Source organism: Hippocampus bargibanti, linkage group LG04 (genome assembly GCF_051943395.1).
Source record: "Hippocampus bargibanti isolate YZ-2025 linkage group LG04, ASM5194339v1, whole genome shotgun sequence".
Lineage (NCBI taxonomy): Eukaryota > Metazoa > Chordata > Actinopteri > Syngnathiformes > Syngnathidae > Hippocampus > Hippocampus bargibanti.
The window spans coordinates 17,821,297-17,835,409 of NC_142737.1; the positions used below are offsets into that span (position 1 = coordinate 17,821,297).

The 14,113-nt window shown below is 40.7% G+C and overlaps 3 protein-coding genes across 7 annotated transcripts; all 3 read right to left on the bottom strand.

Moving 5' to 3' along the window:
* Positions 1 to 335: 335 nt before the first annotated feature.
* On the bottom strand, positions 336 to 4,332 carry ctu1 (cytosolic thiouridylase subunit 1 homolog (S. pombe)). 2 transcript variants are annotated; one of them, XM_088995523.1, is made up of 4 exons: positions 4,175 to 4,332; positions 2,738 to 3,238; positions 1,784 to 1,906; positions 336 to 1,175 (listed from the first exon to the last, which is right to left on the bottom strand). In XM_088995523.1, the coding sequence occupies exons 2-4, from the start codon at positions 3,231 to 3,233 to the stop codon at positions 640 to 642; spliced, it is 1,155 nt and encodes a 384-aa protein (XP_088851649.1). In that variant the 5' UTR covers positions 3,234 to 3,238; positions 4,175 to 4,332; the 3' UTR covers positions 336 to 639. The 2 variants fall into 2 exon arrangements, with proteins under 2 accessions (XP_088851649.1, XP_088851650.1); XM_088995524.1 differs by lacking the exon at positions 1,784 to 1,906.
* Positions 4,333 to 6,897: 2,565 nt separating this feature from the next.
* crybb2 (crystallin, beta B2) lies at positions 6,898 to 10,367 on the bottom strand. The gene is made up of 6 exons (XM_088995525.1): positions 10,312 to 10,367; positions 8,999 to 9,086; positions 7,934 to 8,052; positions 7,697 to 7,829; positions 7,330 to 7,472; positions 6,898 to 7,248 (listed from the first exon to the last, which is right to left on the bottom strand). Exons 2-6 carry the CDS (start codon positions 9,059 to 9,061, stop codon positions 7,080 to 7,082), a joined length of 627 nt encoding a protein of 208 aa, XP_088851651.1. The 5' UTR covers positions 9,062 to 9,086; positions 10,312 to 10,367; the 3' UTR covers positions 6,898 to 7,079.
* A 1,356-nt stretch (positions 10,368 to 11,723) lies between these two features.
* On the bottom strand, positions 11,724 to 13,666 carry LOC148899330 (beta-crystallin B3-like). Of its 4 annotated transcripts, none has more exons than XM_088994502.1 (6): positions 13,604 to 13,666; positions 13,139 to 13,232; positions 12,828 to 12,946; positions 12,606 to 12,738; positions 12,383 to 12,525; positions 11,732 to 12,303 (listed from the first exon to the last, which is right to left on the bottom strand). In XM_088994502.1, exons 2-6 carry the CDS (start codon positions 13,220 to 13,222, stop codon positions 12,054 to 12,056), a joined length of 729 nt encoding a protein of 242 aa, XP_088850628.1. In that variant the 5' UTR covers positions 13,223 to 13,232; positions 13,604 to 13,666; the 3' UTR covers positions 11,732 to 12,053. The 4 variants fall into 4 exon arrangements, with proteins under 4 accessions (XP_088850631.1, XP_088850628.1, XP_088850629.1 ...); XM_088994503.1 differs by having other exon boundaries at positions 11,735 to 12,303; positions 12,857 to 12,946; XM_088994505.1 differs by lacking the exon at positions 13,604 to 13,666 and having other exon boundaries at positions 11,724 to 12,303; positions 13,139 to 13,228.
* Positions 13,667 to 14,113: the final 447 nt, after the last annotated feature.

Sequence of the window (14,113 nt, forward strand, 5' to 3'; positions counted from 1 at the left end):
TGTGGCAGGCCAGATTTGGCCTCAGGGCCTTGACTTTGACACAGGTGCTTTAGGTGGTAGTTGGTCTGAAACATTGGGAAATCATTGTACTGCACCATAAAATGTAAGAAATCCTTTTTGGAAGGATTGTACCTAGCATAATCAATTTGTGCAAAACGATAAAAAAAGACAATTGGACAACAGCATATGAAACTTTTTAAGGTTGGGCAACTCCCTACAGAAGATCTTCTGCGGTCAGTGTCATGGGAAGTTAACTACGAACCCCCAAGATTGTTCTAGAGTTTTTTGTGCTGTCGTTTTTGTGACATATTGGCAACACACACAAATACACAGAGTTCAAGAATGAAAGACACTGTTTATTACTCTTAAAAAATTAAAACAATATCGTGTGAAAATCACAAATGACATCGTAGGGATCTGGTAGGTTGAAAAAAATATAAACTGTGACAGTTATTCATTGTAGTTTCATGTCTTACTGCAACTCCAATAAAGAAAAAAAAGATTGTTATCATGGCATAGCCGAGATGGTCATGAGTACTAATTGTGGTATACCAACACATGATCGATCAAGGACGCATAAAGGCTTTCTCAAAGCTCAATTTCTGAGAAAAGGAATATCACCCATTTGTGTCACACTTGTTAAATGTCAAACACTTTCATCTTCCTCTCCTCCTTTTCAGTAAGTGGCTCATTGTTGACAATCTTATTATGCAACCGGTGGTGTTTTCCTATGCCCAGTTTGGGTAAGCCTCTGTTCAGCCCTTCCAGAAGCACACAGGACTTGCACAGCGTCTGACTGGAGATATAGCCACACTTGCTGCAAGTTCCTTGCACGGGCATCTTCACACCCTCCCGTATAGAAAGATTCTCCCCCGAATGGATGATATCAATAATGGTGCTGGAACGTATGCATTCCAGATCTTTTAAAAAGGCCCTCGCGTAGCCACGATAAGCGTTGGGAGAGTAGATGCATTCAGTGGAAAAGTAGTCCAACTTTTTGAAATAAGCATACAAAACAATCTCTTTCTCATAAGCGTATTTGAGAGGCTTGCAGCGTGGTACGACCCCGTCACCCTCGCTGTTTGTGGAGATGGCAGTACAACGCCGCAGACGTGCTATGTCTCCTCTTAGGACATTCATCAGTACCGTTTCAGCAATGTCGTCAGCATTGTGACCTGTGCAAAAACACATCTATTAGTCATCACTGACAGAACATTATTTTTGTATAAAAGATGAAAAGATACAGAAAGCCTTGAGCATTTGTCTTGGCTGCTCTGAGTCATGTACTGCTCCTCTGTCATCTGGTGTTCCGCAGGGCTCAATTTTGGGGCCTATGTTGTTCTCACTATACCTGCTCCCATTGGGTTCCACTCAAAGGAAACATGATATTTCCTTCCACTACTATGCAGATGACTGTCGTTAAGGCCACTTTTTTCCTGCCCGGAGGAATTCAAAACCTGGATGACACAAAACTTCTTGAACTTCTATGAAAGAAGTCAGAAGTGATACTGTTTGGTCCCAGTGGTCCACGTATATCTCATGCTGTAGACTTGCGCCACTGGCTCTTTATCTGAAAGTCAAAAGTCTCAAACTTGGGTCTTAAACTGGACAGTGACTTTAAACTTGACCGACAAATTAGTGCTGTTGTTAAATCTTTCATCTTTGGCAGTCGGCTAAAATAAAACCTCTCCTTTCTCATGAGCACCTCATGAGCAGTAATTCATGCTTTTGTCACATCTCGGCGCAATTACTGTAATGCACTTTACTTTGGAGTCAGCCAAACCTCCATGAAGCGTCTCCAGCTGGTCCAGAATACTGCTGCTGATCGCCTCTTGATTGGTACTCGTAAGAGGGAGCACATAACTTCTACTCTGGCATCGCTTCTCTGGCATCCATTCTCTGGCTCCTATACGTTTTAGAGTTCTTTTCAGGATTGTATAATGTGCCTTCAAATGTTTAAATGACTTCCTTATCTCAAGCTCATTCACCCCTACACACCTTCCCAACGCCTCACGTATGGTGACCAGACATTAGATGTGCCCAAAACTAAACGGGGGCTCAGAGGGGATCGAGCCTTTTCTGTTGCTGCTCCCAATCTCTGGAATGAACTGCCACTGAACATTCTGCAAGCCCCCTCGCTGGCCATCTTTAAAACGTGTCTCAAAACTCACTTGTAGTCTTTGGCATTCGACTCAGCATGATTCCGACTTGATCTTGGGTTCACTCTCTGGTGCTTTCTACTATCTTTGTGACTGCTTTATTTCCTGTATATGATAGCTGTCCATGTTAAGCGCTTTGTTACTGCTTCAGCTGTTGTTAATATAAATCGATATATAAATCAATATGTATTGTATTGTATTTCTCTTGGCACAATCTCTCAATTCTGTCTGGTGAACCATGTCTAGAATTTTCAGTAAGAGAGTATGCAAAACAAATCATCTTCATTTTAAGGCTTCTATTGAGACACGTTAACTTGGCGTGGCAATATTATGGACAGCACTGTAAATTAATATTACAGTATTTTGTTTTCTTCGCACTTATTCCAACACAGTATAATATCCTACTTAACAATAAGGTTATTAATTTGCTTGTAGCAGGGTAAAACCTGACTGAGAAATTTACATGTAATGAATACAATGCAGTTAGATGGCATTGCAAACTACAATTGAATGAATAAACCAATTTACTGGCTCTCAGAGAATCGTACCATTTTATATTTACACACGTTGAGCATTACCTGTGCAGATCTTGTCCACTTTCAGCATGACCGCTCCTCTGTCCAGTGCCTGTCTTCTGAACACGCCGCAGAAGGTACAGTTATTTTTCAGTCCCACTTGCTTCACTATGGCATCCATAGTCCAGCCGTACAGCTCTTCATATGACACGATCTTTAGCGGCAGCTCGTACTGTTGCTGGTTCCTCTTCACCGTCTCCAGTGAGTCATCCCTATAACCAGTGATGCCCTCATCCACAGAGAGGAGCATGAGATTCAAGCCGTACGAGTACCTCTTGTTCAGGAGCTTCATTACATGTGCCAAAACTGTGGAATCTTTGCCACCAGATGCAGCAATCCCAACGGTCTCACCGGGCTGGAATAAATTTGCCGCCACAATAGTTTGATGCACCTCCTCCTCAAAGGCATCGAAGAAGCAGTCCTTACACAGTGAGTGACCTGTTTTGGGACGTTTCAGCATGGCACGCTTCTCAACACAGTTGCTGCACTGGACTGGCATCTTTGCTGTTGGGAGATTAAATGAAGTCATCTCAACAAACATGCAACATGGTACCACTCATTTTAACGTCAAAGTTTTTTCCAATAACAAAATCAACCCCAAAAGGCCACCTTCACTGTGATCATTCACATATAACCTTATTTTAAATGGTTACATTTGTGATGTATCTCAACTGCATTTTCAATTAAAATATCTATATTGATCTTTCATACATGTTCAACTTCTTCTTTTCCTTTCGGCGTTTCCCTTCAAGGGGTCACCACAGCAAATCAGTGTCCTCCATCTTCAGAGGCTTGATTGGCATGTTTGTTTTGGCCAAGCTTTTACGTCAGATGCCCTTACTGACACAACCCTCTGTATTTATCCGGGCTTGGGACCGGCACAAGAAGACATTAGCTTGTGTCCCCTCGTGGCTACAGAACAAGCAACTCTATGAACTTAGTATAAATGAAGATGCTCAGTAAAAGGCTCCCAAACAAAATGGTCATCAGCACAGCAGCATTCAGGCTCAAACTTTGAACACTGAAAATATTTTTTCAACTGATGTTCAAAATAAAATTAACCGAAAGGGAAAAAACACATTTATGAAGCGCACATACATTCATAAGAGAAGTGTGCCAAGAAATTGTTAATAAGAACTTCAGCATATAAGAAACTCTACAGGAAATGCTCAATGAGCGAATATACCATAGAAATACCTATCTAATTCTATGGAATATTCTCATGAGTAAGTTCTTGTGTATTGTGACTTCACTTTGTTGTTTTCTTCATAACAAAACGGCGTTCCTAATTTCTATTAAGATGCACATAAAATTGTAACAACACATTTATTGATAAGGTTTCAGAGAGTTCCACTTTGAGCATGGCCACGATGATACACTCAAGTTAACTCCTACAGCCCAGGCTAGTGCGAAGTCTTGTTTGTGTAAAACATTTCATACCATTCAAGTGCAGTCAGCGTGGAGAATAAATGCCAAGAAAAGCAGCAGAAAAGTGGACTTGTGTAGCTCAATTAAACGCCCACAGAAAAAAAACATCGGAGTTTCCGAGTCGCATATTGAAATGCTAACTCGAGCCGTGTGGCATCGGCTCTTCTTCACTGACCATCAGGAAGTCAGGACAACTTCCGACAGCGCACCCTGTCGTTGACGCCATGAAAAAAGATCGTTCGAAACTCTTCCACATGACCAATATAAAAACACAATGTGGGCCCAATTAAGTGGGGGTTTAATTCCGAACTAATTGCACAAAAATATTATATTGCATAATTTATAAATGTTATACGTAAATGCAACATTAACACCACACTTTGATACATGAAAATAAAATATCAAATCGTAATTAGATTTAAATGTTTTGTGAATGAAATTTAAATGCAAATACTATTTAAAGTATGTATGCTCAGTATGATATTTTTAATCAAATGCAAAACACCAATAAAAATGACTTAAAGTGTCCAAAATCTGCAAAAAAATGAGCTGCGAATTGGGCATTTTCAGAAAGTCCCGCCCCCAGTTCGTGACGTCACACAAAGACGTCTTGCATTGCTTGCGAATCAAAACAATGGCTTCAGATTCGGAGAATATGCTTTCTTGTTACATATCCAGTTATGAATATGATTCAAATAGTTCTGAAGAGGAAAGCATACATGTTTGCAATCGACTAAAGAATTATATGTGCCATTTTGAGGCAACATTGGGGGAAAAGTTCTCACCCAAAAAAAAAGAGGCACAAAATGGCGACCTCCAGTGGCCACCTCCGCTTCCGCAGGCTGATAAATTCTTTATATGGTGCTAAGACGCCCTCTTTTGGCCTTCTGGCGGCTTTTGGGTGCAACACGAGGTCCCCAGACCAAACAAGTACAGCAAAATACATTGACGTTATGGAAGGACCGCTACAATGCATCTTTTTTTACGGTCAAGGACGGTCCTTTAGTGACATCACGTACGGACTCGTGACCAACTCAAAAACAAGACTTCCTGAATATTCAGTGCGAGTCTTAAAACGTAAAATATAGCTATATGCGGTGGAATCTTTGTAAAATACGCTCAGTAGAAGTCATTTGAAGCCATTTTACAAATTATGGACACAACTTGTCCGGAGACGTCGGTTGTCCTTTAAATCAATCGCTAATAAACAGCGGTAGCCTACTTAGAAAGTAGTATAATAGAACTCAGTGGTGGGCCGTTAGGGCTGCAATGCCTTCTGTGTTGGTCTAAAAATATCTGAATCACAGACTAATGTGAATTATATTTTGTCCATTGATTAAATAATTCCAAATTGTCTTTCAGCTTGCTTTCATTGCTTTTCCCCTGTTGTGCCGCTTCCAGATGTGTGTTTTCGTGTTTAATCATTAAACCAATCACATTTCAGCAATCATTTGCATAAAAATCAATGGTGATGAAACAGTTGTTTTAACCAATCAGAGTTCGAGGTGGCAACCCAAACCCTGCTCGAAGGCGCTGGAAACATCAGAGTTTTCGCAAATTATGAGTGGCTATTGACTAGCCAATCATAGTATCACTAGCCACTAATGATAAGCGCATACTGGACACAGCTAGCACACTGTGTAGGTAGCGAGCTGCATAAGCAAATGCATTTTTGCATTGATTTAATAGCGGTTTTGTCAACCCACAATGGCTGAAGGAGGAGAAGAAATGGATTTGGTTATATACTGTTAAAGCCATTTTCAAGACGGACTTTTCAAGAATAGATAGATATCATTAAGAAAGGTTTGACAGATCTGAAGCTAGCAAAAACCGCAAATAATATTGCAATTTTATGAGGTTGAAATGAATCTACACGTTCATCGTAAAAATTCGAACAGTTGCCCTGTTCTACGCTGCCCCTTGAACAAGACCAAAAACATCGTAACTGCACGGTAATTGCCTATTCCAGTAAGGTCCAACTACACATTTGCAGCCTCCCATTTATTTTTCAGAGGCTCTCGACGTCACAAAAAAAATAATTATTTTTCACCAAAAATGGCATTTGTCAAGGGGCAAAGGGTTAGCTATAAAGGATGAAAGGAGGCAGAGTGAGAAGGGAGGGTACACTGTATGTATGTAGCACTATTCACCATGTTCGAAGATACAAAGAATGAATTAACAATTTATTTTTCAAAACAGTGTACTGAAAGTTGAATTTGAGGCAACGTTTTTTTCTTCCAATTTGAGCTCTATTGCTATTTTTTTCATTTTCAGATCTCTCTCATAGCTGCTGTCAAGTGCAATGCTGTATCTATTTTGTGAAATACATGGCTGTTGGCCACCCACAAAAATTGAAAAACTATTTTCCCCAACACTTTTAAAAGAAACCTGATGCAATAACAATAAAGGTAATATATAATTGATTTATTGATTGGTTTTTCGCGGGTTTCAAAGAGCTGACAATTTTTTTAAGTGGCCCTTTTGTACTTCCATTTGTCTGTATGAGGCCCTCACATAAATGTTTGGACATAATTGATCTATTCAATATAAAACGTTTTTTTTTCAATACATGTACGTATTTTGGTATGTAAAAGGCCTACTTACTGATGATCATGTTGTTGTTTTATGTTTATGGCATAGATGTGCAGCAATTATGAGATTGCAATTGTTGATGCGGAAATTTGAGCTAATGATAACAGCTAACATGAAAAAACATTTTCACAGAAGAGACTCACTTGCCTTGGAGAAATGTAAGCAAGAAGCAATTTATTCAGTCGCTCCAAATGATTCACTTCTGCAACAGCTGCAATAGGTTGGAATATCAGTTGAGTTTGCAACTAATGATGTAAAATGGTCATGACTGGATGGGAGTAAGCATGCAGCGGTCAAGGTTCATACTAAGGAAATACCCATGAGCTTAGTTGACAGGGTGAAAAGCCCCCCTCTGATGCCACTGCATGTCTCTGATGCGCCGAACCGACTGGATCTGTGGGATCTGGGCGCCGAACTCCATATTATCCTTGTACTCGCCCTTCTCGAACAGGTACTGGTAGCCTCGGTAACCCGGATACTGGTAGCCGACCCAGCTGGAGTGTCAGAGCCACAAAAGGAATACGATAGGATTCGTTTGAAGCTGTAGGAGACGGTGACTGGCTGGATGGACTTACGTGCCGCTCTGAACCCGAACAGAGGAGACCTTTTCCTGGTAACCATGCGCATGAAAGCTGGGGACATCATCATCAATGATTTCTATCTTCTTCCCTGCAAAGCTGGGGTTCTCATAAAGGACAATCTTGTGCTCCAGGCTGTCCTGGGGAAGAAAATAAATGAGCACAGCGAGTGACTTTCTCATCGGCTACTTATTGGATTTTGCGCTCTCAGGAGGGGAAGTCCTATAATAACATTGGGAGCATATCCTTGTATATGAATGTGAACAATACTTTATGAACAGCTGTATAGTAGAGATATATAGTCAAGGAAATGTGTGGGATGTTACAAAAAAATACACATTCCCTTCTGAGTCAGCTTTCTCACCACTTTAATTGGCCGGAATGCAACAATGGCGTCGCTACGTCTGCTGTTGGTCCAGGAATCCCAGCGAGGATACTCCCCCTTCTCAAACACATATTGCTCGCCCTTGTAGTCGACCTGCTCATATCCCACCCATCTGAGAGGAGTTAAGAGAGATACAGGGCTTGTGATCTATGTGGAGGTGAAATCACAGAATACTAAAATGAAGCTTTGAGAGTCCGCCTCCAAACCCACACTCACGGTCCACAAAGCACCAGTATGGAGCCCACTTTCTCCACGCCTGCTTCCTGGAGGTTGTTACAGGGCCCAGTCAGCTCATGGCACCGTCCCTGGAAGTTTTCCTGCTCATAGATAACCAGCTGTGGGGCAAGAAAAGAAAGGGAGAAATTGCATTAAAGGACAACCGACATCACTTTTTGTTTCCTAACTGACATCAGAAAAACGTTTTCTAGCATCTAAAACACCCAAAACACGCAGTACGATATTTTTATTCAAATGCAAAACACCAATAAAAATGACTTAGTGTCCAAAATCTGCAAAAAAATTGAGCTACGAATTGGGCATTTTCAGAAAGTCCCACCCCCATTTCTGGAGAATCAAAACAATGGCTTCAGATTCAGAGAATATGCTTTCTTGTTACACATCCAGTTATGAATATGATGCAAATAGTTCTGAAGAGGAAAGCATACATGTGTGCAATCGATTAAAAAATTGATTCCGTGCCATTTTGAGGCAACATTGGGGGGAAATGGATCACCAAAAAAGAGGCAGAAAATGGCGTCCAAGCTCCTGTGTGGAATTAATCAGCCCGTTTAGACAGGCTGATAAATTCCTTCCATGGAGCTTGGTCGCCCTCTTCTGGCGGCTTTTTGGTGCAACACGAGGTTTTCAGACCAAACAAGCATTAACGTGATGCAAGGACTGCCACAATGTGTCCTTTTTTTCGGTCAGGGGCGTTCTTTCAGTAACGTCACGTACGGACTCGTCACCAACTCAAAAACAAGACTTCCTGAATATTCAGCGCGAGTCTTAAAACGTAAAATATAGCTATATGCGGTGGAATCTTTGTAAAATACGCTCAGTAGATCTCATTTAAAGCCATTTTACAAATTATGGACACAACTTGTCCGGAGACGTCGGTTGTCCTTTAAATCATTCATGATTCTGACAGTCAAGGGAGGAGAGAAATCCCGAATGTTTCAATATCACATAGAACCAGGTGTGATTCCAAAGGGCAAAGTACACTCCCGCTATTAGTATTTGTTTATTTATTTATTTTATTTATTTATCCAAAATTCATACTACCTTGAGTGCACTGGGGCCCGACTGCTGCTGCTTGGATGCAGGGTTCTGATGGTCTGTGGCCATAATAAATTGTTTGGCAAAGATCAAACTGAAACAGAAACAGATCAGAGCTACTTTCATTACTATTAGAAGATAGAAATGCACATATTGTCTACAAATAAAAACACCATCTTAGCCCATTCACTGCCAGACATGTGCTGAACTGTGTCCACTATTGTTGCAGGGTTTTTGCCATTGTCACTCGAATTCCAGGACTCACAGAAGATTGAGTTTAAGGACCCAATAAACATTCAATGTAGCATAAGAAACCTTAGACTATCTTCTTTTATCAGAAAAAAAACAGTTAATTCCAAATTTTTATGGGTCTGGAGTTATATGGGCTTGAAAGAGGGCAGCTGTCCAAAATACGTACAATGCAATACATACATATTGATTTATATTGTGCTTTAACAACAGCTGAAGCTGGAGCAAAATGCCAACATGGAAAAAGAGAAATTCTGCCCCTTGTGGACAGGAAAAAAACATTGCCAGAAGCCATGGCCAGCACTTTATCGGCACCCAAACAGGAAAAAAAACAAATTTGGGAATGGCGCTCCAGATCATATTTTCAATTCCTGAATAAATTTGGGGATGGCAGTGAATGAGTTAAATATGAAGTATTTTCAATTTCCATGTAATATCTCAAATGGCAGCACATACTGTATTCATATTCAGGTGACATTTTTAGTGAAAGTGATATTTTATTACTTTACAGCCCACATTTAATTTATAGTCATTTCGCACCATTTTTTTACATTTTATCTAATACAAATGAAGACATGAACAAAGGCAAAATTAAATGTCCAACTCTCACAACATGATCAAGATGAGATATTTACATTATTTCTAAGTCGGGCAAAAATATTCATCCCCAGATTAAAAAAAAGTCCAACATTGGACACATCATATTTAAAGATATTTTGAATAGCTTTCCTCAATCAATGTTTCTTGACTTGTGGTGCATCAGATTCGAATGCATTTGAATGATGAACGTCTTCAGAACGTCAGCATGCATGCTTAATTTTGGACATGCAAATAGTTACTTATGACACTCTTCTTCTGTTTTATTTGTCTCGTGATCAAATAAAACACACCATTCACTAAAAAATAGCAATTAAACTGACATTTTTTCCCTCAGGTATGAGTCTTTTGACATGAATCTTTTAGGAAAATGCACTTATGTGTCAAATCAAAAGAAAAGTAATGCATTAATCTAAGAAGAACCCATCATGCAAATAGCTATTAAAATAGAAAATAAAAGAGACGGATCTTACCAGTGCCGGTCGGTGCCAGTGTGGTTATGATGGTGTGCCGCGTTCAATATATACAGGAAAAGCAGGGGTGGACACTCTGCCAACTTTACCCACCGTGACCATGCCAGCCAGCATTCAGGCCTGCCATAGGCTAGACCCTCTGAGTTGAGGGGTCACTTCATCGACTCCCACCCCTCAATGCCGGGGTTTCACACCCCCTACAAAGTAATTTCATTAGTTGTCACTTTTAGCCAACCAGTCATTGTTCAATATCCCCTTGATTCAGCACAAACAGTGCCAAAAGGTCCCCACCCACAATTACAAATAGGGAGAGAGAGAGAGAGAGAGAGAGAGAGAGAGAGAGAGAGAGACAGAGGGCGAGAGAAAGAGAGAGATTGGGTTAGCATTCCGTTATGGGGCTTGTGGAAGATATTTCAGGGAAAGATATTTTTCATTACTGTAAAAGTAGCGATATAAGTCCTTCAAATTTGGTTTGTTGCTGAGCAGCAAAACAGCCAACTCAAGTTTTACAATGTCTAATTTGTGATTGTATGAAAGTCAGGTAAAAAAAAAACAATCAAAAAATATATTTACAACTTAAAAATCTACAAAATTGGATTGTTGACGATCATGTAGATATTGTGACTTCATACCATTTTTATTGTTTTATGATACAACAAATTGAAAAAATATATATTAACAATACATACATAATATAATAATAATACATTTCATTTATAAGCGCCTTTCAAAACTCTCAAGGACACTTTATGGTCACAGGATAAGTTTTTCTGCGGGTGATACATCACAGAATTCTGACATTTTTTATTATGCCCTTTCAAATGGCTGATGTGGACTGCAAATTTCCCCATTTAGGACTATGAAAGGCTTTCTGATTCTGATATATCAATCAATATGTATATATTTACATATTTTGCGATTTGCATAAATGTGGTCCGCTTGCAGTTAATTGATACAATACATCGTGATGTATTGGCACTATATGTTTGTTTTGTGTATATGTACATAAATACATACATATTTGAATGAAGTAAGAAGGTTGACCCATGTTTAAAAAGTAGAAAATACTCATTGTTATTCTGGATTTGAATATTTAGTTTTAAGACGTTTGCAATAACCATGTTAATCAAGGCTGATTTTGGTACACGGTGTAAATATTTTTCCTCATGCGTTCATTGGATGGCCACATTCTAAAGATGTACCATTCAGTTTTTTATTGAAAGATTGTGATAATTAAAATGTTGGTGAGTCAGACAATGAGGAATTTAGAGGGGAATGCGGTGCACTATACGTATTTTAATAGCAAGCTTACATAGTTTGATATAGTTTCCATGTTGATGGCAAGATCCTAATTGCACATTAACAGAACACATTATTTTGTGGCCTCTTCATACTACAAAAACGTGGATGACTGGAATAATTTGGATTGGATTGGATTGGATTTGCCTTTATTAGTCTCACAGTGGAGAAATTTACATTTCACAGCAGCAAATTTCACGTAGAGTAAGACGTTTCCCTTCTATTTACTTTTGAACAATGTTTAACATATTGTCTACAGTACAGGAGCATTATTGACAACAAGCAATTTCAAGTCAGAAAAAACTTTATTGGCCACAGAAATATATATGGCACTCCTCTTTGGAGACAAGCAGCATTTGGCAAGGTAAGTGAAGGCAGAGACCGGGCTCGGTGTGGAGTTTGGGACAGGCTTCGGGAGGTGCGGATGAAGGTTGGGATCCCGCTCAACTGGCCCCACCTTTGGTAGAAGGTATGGGTGGTGCCGGAGCAGGATCTGGGTCAGGAGTGGGAGCTGGAGCAGGAGCCGGGTCCGAAGGAGCGAAGCAGCCCCTCTTGTGCCACTGCATGTCCCGCACACGCCGGACAGACTGGATCTGGGGCACAGGGGGCTCCCAATCATTCCAGTGCTTGAAATCCCCCAGTTCAAATATGAACTGCCGTCCCCTATAGCCTGGGTACATGTAGCCGATCCATCTGGGGAATTGGAACATACACACAACGTGAAAATAAAGTGACAGTAACATTCTGAAGTGACAGTCAGTAGAGATCTTACGTTCCGTTGAGAGCCTTGACACTTGCTACGCGATCCTGAAAATCGTGGACCCACAAACTGGGGACGTCATCGTCAATAATCTCTATCTTTCTGCAGGTAAATCCAGGATTCTCAAATAAGTGTATCTTATGGTCAGCGCTATCCTGAAATTGGATGGTAGACACACGATGCTGACATGGCAAATGCCGTTACCAATTAGCAATGTATTACGATGTATCCCCACCACTTTGAGTGGCCTTAGAGACAAGAGTGTGTCGCTGTTCTGACTGTTGGTCCAAGTGTCCCAGCGAGGGTATTGGCCTTTCTCCAGAATAAACTGTTCCCCTGTGAAATCGTGCCGATCATAACCAACCCATCTAGAAGAGATAAAAGAACAAAAACAGTGCAGTTAAATTGACCCATTTCACGTATATTAAATGTGAATTGAAATATGAAAGGTTATTACGGCCCAGATTCAACGATTACAGAGCCAACCTTCTGGAGGCCCTTCTGGAGTACATCTTTACACTCCGCTGAGAATTCTGCCTTGCTTCCCTGGAAGTTCTCAAATTCAAACAGAACCACCTTGAGCAAGGAGAAAGGGGTGTTTTGAGCTAGTTGTGATCATGACTTGCAAAATAAACCGTTTAGCGTGAGTTCAAGCATGAGTGGATGTACGGAATCATGGACAGCGTGAGTTCAAGCATGAGTGGATGTATGGAATCATGGACACGCGCTTCAAAGCCATCCTGCTGCTTAGCCTTGTAATTCCAATACCTTGTATGTGGCTCCAGCTCCACCCTGGCTTTTCCCGCCAGCCAACTTCTCTGGGGCATTCTGCTGTTCTGACATTCTTCCCATTCCTCCTCAACTTTTTTTATTAACACACACACACGCACCCAAAAATATCATTGGCCATTATATGCACATTGATTGATTCAAAAGCAACATGCAGAATGCCATTCAAATGATACAGATAACTTTAAAAAATGACGCACAATTGTATATATGTTGAGCTGTGTTTTAAAACACAGAAGTAATGGATCATGTTTAGCCTATAATGTAGTTGAGCAGAGGTAAATATGTGAACCATTATCAAATCAAATTGTGTGAATGTGATGAATTCAACGCAATAGCATGATAAGAAATGTCCATTCACGTTCCCTGATGCAGTACCAAACTCTAAATTTTCAGAACGACTCCTCACTTATGATGATCACTGCATCTGGACGGAGACTTTACCTGCGTCCGCCTGCAAGAAGTGGCGCCGTCCCTAATTTCAAAGTCACTTAGTGTTTGGTGCAGTTGAGCCATTAGAAGGCAGGGACAGGGGGGGGGGGGGGTATTTATGGTTTATTTCTGGCCACACCAGCAGAAAAGGGGGATGCTGTTGATGCAGCAAGTCTGTCGCTCACATTGTGTCCATAACGCTGCCTCTCAATAGGCGGCTCTGTTGGCACCGACTGCGCTGCCCGCCCGCCTGCCAACCAACCAACACTGCAAAGGCATGGCTAGAGAGCCAAGAGGATTGATTGCACAAACAGCCGCACTCAGCAAAAAAAAGATTGCAACCAGGATTGGCTTGGCGGCGCCATCACTCCTCAAAAAAATCCAGTGTTATCAAAGCTACCGTATTTTCCGGTGTATAAGGCGTATCCCAAAAGCCTGATTTTCTTCACAAACAGACCATGCGCCTTATACGCAGGTGCGCCTTATATTGAAGTAATAATTAGCCACAATAGGTCTCGCAAC